We start from the raw sequence: 6178 nt of genomic DNA, 5'->3' as shown, positions 1-6178 counted from the left end.
CCCTACTGAACACAAGCTTCACCCCTACTGAACACAAGCTTCACCCCTACTAGAACACAACCTTCACCCCCTACTGAACACAACCTTCACCCCTACTGAACACAACCTTCACCCCCTACTGAACACAACCTTCACCCCTACTGAACACAAGCTTCACCCCTACTGAACACAAGCTTCACCCCTACTGAACACAAGCTTCACCCCTACTGAACACAAGCTTCACCCCTACTGAACACAAGCTTCTCTCCCTGTGGCACCCTTAGCTCCTAGAACGAGTCTGGCACACAGCGGGCATGCACTAAATATGTAATAAATACACTGACCCAGTTCCAATTTGCCCCAAGAATACCGTGCTAGCAGCAAACTGCACTTTTTTTCCTAAACGGGAAACAGGTTAACATAGCACAAAAGAAAGCAAGTTTTTATTTAACAAGTAAAATGTTTCTTTTTCATGTTAAGAAATGAGTAGTCAGAAGACAGGGCTGAAGGATGCTTCAAAAAGAACAGTGGAGTGAGCCCAGGTGTCAGTATGAAGTCCCGGCTACTACCTCAGCTCCTGTGCTGGCTCCTGGTGAAGAACCTCGGACGAGAGATAGCAGATCGCACTGTTTTCTTAGGAGTAACACTAAGATCAGGACTTACATTCATGTAAGAAAAGAAGAATCACTAATAACATGCTGAAAAAGCAAGACAAGAATTCCACCCCTGGAAACTGTGTAGATGCATGTCTCAGACACGCACTGCACCCATGGAGACCTGCAGGAGCACAGACAGGGGCTCCTGAGCACAGCTCCGTGAAGCAGTCCGTCAGCCGGCCACTCCTGCTGAAAAGCACATTCTTGTTCTCACAGCTCAGACCCCGTGAATGCCAACCCTAGCGGCAGCTGAACTGGTGTGAGAAGCCATCAGGGTCACTACTGATCCACCAGCATGGCAAGCACTGCAATATAAAACAGACACAAAGGCCCCAAGAATGCACCCATCTCCCTGTCTCCACACACAGACGTACCATTTGCGGCTCCCTGTGAATTCAGGATCACCAAGCCATGGTAGCTCTGGCCAAAAATCAGCAGTGCATCTGTGGTCCAACTGTCAGGATATCTAGCATGTACTGCTGCTTCCCAGTATGAGAAAGTGGCTCCTGGCTGGATCCTAACCTCATTCTGCACACAAGTAGTCCATGTTCCTGCCCTTTCATCCAGCTTCCCTCCTCCTCCTAACTCTACTTTCTGATCCCAGGCTCCCTAATACAAAGCTCTTGTCCACTTCTTCCCCGCTCTGGATAACATCCAGGGAAGCACTGTTCCTTCCTGCATGGGCCTAGGGGACCCTGTGTGTTCCGTCTCCTCTGTCATCTTATCAGGTTGACATCTACCTTGTGGCTCTCTGGTGATCCCAGCCTGTCTCTGGCCCTCCAGGACAACGCTACTCTGTTGCTACCCACACCTCTATCTGTGTGGCACACGAACTGTCTTCCTAAGCGTCACCCCGCTTCCTCCTGGACACTTCCATGCTCTCTTTCCCCTTTTGTTCTGACACATTTCATGCATAAATGAACATGTAAGTACTGAAACCTAAACCAGTACCTTGAGAATTCTACACAATCCATAAATCGCACTCCAGTACCCACAGTGAAACAGCATTAAGTTGATTTTATTCTGAAGAAAAATACCACGATCTCAGGAAATTTACAATCCTGTTGGAAAGACAGACCTTACCTCACCAAACACCCTGAAAGAAAAGCTCGACTTAGTAGCAACTTTAAATGGCTGAATTGCAGAAGAGCACTCAAGCACACAGCCGTGCCTGCCGGAGAGCCCGCACCTGTGCTCAGCAGGTGCTCCAAGGCGTCGGAGTACTGCAGCAGGCGGTTGTTGTACAGCCAGGACTGCAGGCGGTAACTGTTGCCATCATTGCTTCGCGGATCATCATAGAATTTCTCCAAACTGCAGTTGCCACCATAGGCTATGTCGAGGGGCTTCCCATCTCCCCTGGTGAGTTCTGCATAGTGTATACATGCTTCGGGAAAGTGCATTAAGCCTGAAAAGAGGAACAATAGGATGCAGCCTGATGCGCAGGCTCCCTCCCTGCAGGGAGCAGCACGGACCCGCCAAACACACAGCCCGCCCAAGCAGCACCACCACCAGGGGTGGCTCCAAAGACCTGGAGGATGTCACCTTTACACCTGGGTCTCATCACGTATGAAGGGAACACACAACACATACGAGCATGCATGTGAGCAAAAGAGCTGTACGGTGACCTTGTACAGCTCCTCCTGAAAGGACAGCACCTGTCACCACAGGAGCCCCCTCTAGCGGGCAACTGCTGTCATGTAGGTGCTACCGGAAGGTATAAGGGACACACATCTGTACCAGGAGGCGGGAAGGGGCTCTAACCTTGGCTTTGTGACCAGCTGTGTGGCACTGCTCACTCAGGAGTACACCCATCTGTGAGTGAGTACCATCCTCACAGAAGCTGTCACAAAGTTCAAACATGACAGCTGACGTGGAAGTGTCCTGCTTACACTGTTCACATAAAATTCCAACTCAAATGGACAACCAGCATGGATTTTTAAAATTTTCCCAATATAAAAGATTAAAAACAGCTTTTTCTTGTTTTGTTTTAAAAAACAGCTTCTTCAATAAACATAAATGTAAAATACCTACCTTAGGCCCAATTATTAAATATTTAATATTATTTTAACACGGATCAATATTGAAGAAAAGCCAGTGAGATAAGCAACCACATAGCTCAGAAAAAAGTATCATTCTGTAAAACATAAATTCGTACCTAGCTGCTCTGCTATTTCTTTTGCAATTCTGCCTTTTCCAGAGCATATATTGCCATCGACAGTTATCACTATGCTGCGTTCTGTCATTCTTTTGCTGATTCTCTCCCCAAGTAGGTAGTTCCACATTCCATATCGCAGCTTGCGCTGCGCACTGGTGTGAATTCCTTCCTGAAAAACACAAAATCACACAGCAGCGCACTGTGACCACTGCAGTTCCTGCAGGCATTAGCAACTATCAGGTAAAAATACTGAGAAACCTCTTGGTGATGAAAATGCCAACATCTACATCTTTATTGCCTAACAGGTATATTGTCTGTTTGTTCACTGCTAAATCCTCAGGGTCTGGAACAGTGTCTAAAATTATTAAATATGTTTACTATGTTCAATAAAAATTGGATGGATGGATGGATGGATGGATGGATGGACAAGCAGACAGAAGGAAGGAGGCAAGAAAGACAGGGATGGAGGGGAGCTTGGGAGTGATAGAGAGGAAGGGAATAAAAAACATTTCTCTAATCCAAGCTTCTGTCCCCAGCTCCTGACCTAGTTACCCCACTGCCTATTAAACAGTTCCACCTTGATGTCCTGAAGGCACCCGAAGATAACAGAGCTAAAGTGAAATGCACATCCATACCCTAGCCCCCATATCTGCCTTCCCTCACAGCACGCAATATCTACTCCCTAAGAAGCAAAAGACAGAAAATTTGAGTGTCATCTTTGGTACCACTCTCCTTCCTTCAACTGCAGAATTAAATACAAAATCCTAACTCTTTAAACCCTTTGGACACTGCATCACCTCCCTACGCCATGCACTGACTCTGTAGACATCCTCACATCTCTCATCTGCAAGGCAAAGCCTGCTTCAACTCCTGTCTCCAACATCCCAGTTCATTCTCCATGCTAAAGCCAAAACAATCCTTCCAAAAAAAGAAAAGAAACAGAACCAAAAGTAAAGCAAACTGAAAAAGTTCAACACATATGATGGGATGATAGCCTTACCGTATGCAGAGATTGTCCAGAACAGTAAGAAAAACAAAGAATAAAAACGCACATCTTATTTTAAAATTATAAAATACAGCCAAAAAACACATGAAAAAGTGGCCAACCTTGCTACAAAAAAAACAAGGCTATTAACAAGGAGAACGTGCTTTTCCATGTATCGAGTGGAAAATACATCTAAAAATGATGCACAGCGTTAGGACAAGACAGTGAGCACCATCATAAACTGCTAATGGTAATTAAACCTAGAGGGTACTGGGTCTGTAGCATCAGGAACTGACCCAAAGGGTGTATACACAGATCTGCGCAAAGACTGACCTATAAGAATGCTCAATGAAGTATGATACATAATACCAAAAATGCAAACAGAAACCCTTAAATGTCCAACGACATATCCATAGTACGGAATACTAAGTACTCAGAAAACGCAAAAGTATTAAAACACTTTACTGTGAAATTTAAATAAAACAGAAGAACATAAAATAACACCAAGATTTTTTTTCGATCTTGATTTACTTGATAACTGAAAAGTAAGGAGGAAACAAGTTATGAAACATAATGCAAAGCAAACAACCCAATTTTAAAATGGGCAAAAGATGTGAGCACCTCTCACAAATGAAGACAACGCAGACAGCAAATAAGCATACGAAAAGATGCCGGACACTGTTTGTCATGAGATTCAAAAGTTAAAATCTATTAGAACGGACAGTAATTCAAAGTAACGGACAGGCCCGAATGCCGGTGAGGACGCAGAGCAACAGGAGCGCATTCACTGCTTGTGGGGGTTAAATGGCAAGGTCCCTCAGGAAGATGGCTTGGCAGCTTCTTGGAAAACGTGTTACTACATGGTCCGGTCATCACTCTTCCAGATATTACCCAACTGATATAAAAATGTATTTCCACAAAGAAATCTGCATGTACATGATTACAGCAGCTTTTTCATAATTGCCAAAAACTTGAAGCATCCAAGACGCCCTTCAGTCGCTGAATGGATGAACTGAGGTACATCCGTACAATCAAACATTATTCAGTGATTAAAAAGAAATGAGTTATCAAGCCACGAAGACATAAGTGAATCTTACACAGATATTTCTAAGTATTCCAGGAGTCTGAAAAGGCAACACAGTGTTATTGTTCTAATTGGATGACATTCCAGAAAAGGCAAAACCATGGAAGTGGTAGAGATGTGCGGATGTCAGGGGCTGGGGAAAAGAAGGGCTTGGGGATTTTTTTTAAGGCGGTGAAGCTACTCTGCAAGATCCTACAACGGTGGAGACCTGTCATTTATACACTCGTCGGAACAAGCCCGAGAACCTCGCAGCACAAGGAACGCACTCAGTGCACGCACGTTTCAAAACTCATTAGCTAGAAGCGTCCCAGGACGTGACAAGGCAGGCCAGTCGTGCTACCCAAGCACCACCACCGTGTAAGGCCGCCTCACTGAGCAAGGCGGGGAAAGTGCTAGGAAGCGGCAGGCCGCCAGAGCCAGGGCAGAAGGGACGGGACGCAGCGCTGGGCTCTCTGCTCGATCCCGCATCCCCCGCTCCCAGCAGGGCCCGAGCTTCAGCGACAGCGCTGCTCTGAGAGCCCCCGAGCGACGGGCGCGCGTGCCCCCGGCCGGCCACCTGCACTCCGGCCTCCGCGTCAGCGCAGCCTCGGGGACGGCCACCTCCGCTCTCCAGCGTTTTGCTTAAAGCTGAGATACAACGGCCTGGAGGAGCCCGCGGAGCCCTCAGGGGTGTCCACGACTGAAGACCAAGCGATTCCGGAGGCAGGCGGGGCTCCCCCAACCCACCCCGCGAGCGAACCCCGGAGCCGCCGCCAGAGGCCGAGGGCGATGCGGAAGTGCCCCCGGCCCCGCCCCCGCCCCCGCTCACCACGCGCTGGACGCTCGCCGCCAGGACCCGCGCGGACGCCGACTTCGGGGCCAGTCTCAGCAGCCGCAAGGCCATGGCTTCCCCGTCAGCTCAGGCTCAAGGACCCAAAGGGACGCGGTCGCGACGGGGCCCTCTCCTGCGGCCGGCGCGCCGCTGTGACGTCACGGCCGGGGTGCCCCGCGGCGCCTGTCCGGAACTTTCCAGCGGCGCGTGGGGGCGGGGCCGCGCCGCGACCCTCGGGGGCTTCCGTGGACACCGCGGGCGCGCCTCCCTGCGGGCTGGGCTGAGGGCCGAGGGGTGGGGGTCGCAGGGGAAGGGGTTGCAGGGGTGGGGGTTGCAGGGCTGGGGTCGCAGGGGTGGGGGTCGCAGGGGAGGGGGTCGCAGGGGTGGGGGTCGCAGGGGAGGGGGTCGCAGGGGAGGGGGTCGCAGGGCTGCGGTCGCAGGGGAGGGGGTCGCAGGGCTGCGGTCGCAGGGGAGGGGGTCGCAGGGCTGCGGTCGCAGGGGAGGGGGT

The 6178-nt window shown here is 49.7% G+C and overlaps 1 protein-coding gene across 3 annotated transcripts in view; it reads right to left on the bottom strand.

Moving 5' to 3' along the window:
* The window catches only part of NDUFA10 (NADH:ubiquinone oxidoreductase subunit A10), a 57373-nt gene extending 51566 nt beyond the window's left edge, over positions 1-5807 (bottom strand). For all 3 annotated transcript variants that reach the window (XM_032277719.1, XM_032277718.1, XM_032277720.1), the window contains exons 1-3: positions 5668-5807; positions 2791-2959; positions 1825-2040 (exon numbers count right to left, since the gene is read on the bottom strand). In XM_032277719.1, coding sequence (XP_032133610.1) covers positions 1825-2040; positions 2791-2959; positions 5668-5742 — 460 coding nt within the window. In that variant the 5' untranslated portion in view covers positions 5743-5807. The remainder of the gene's footprint in view (positions 1-1824; positions 2041-2790; positions 2960-5667) is intronic.
* Between the last annotated feature and the right edge of the window lie 371 nt (positions 5808-6178).

Source organism: Sapajus apella, unplaced genomic scaffold (assembly GCF_009761245.1).
Source record: "Sapajus apella isolate SASKATOON/1434 unplaced genomic scaffold, GSC_monkey_1.0 scaffold10, whole genome shotgun sequence".
In the NCBI taxonomy this organism is placed as follows: Eukaryota; Metazoa; Chordata; class Mammalia; order Primates; family Cebidae; genus Sapajus; species Sapajus apella.
Note: the sequence above shows the minus strand (reverse complement) of the source record. Positions and strands in the feature narration are given on the sequence as shown.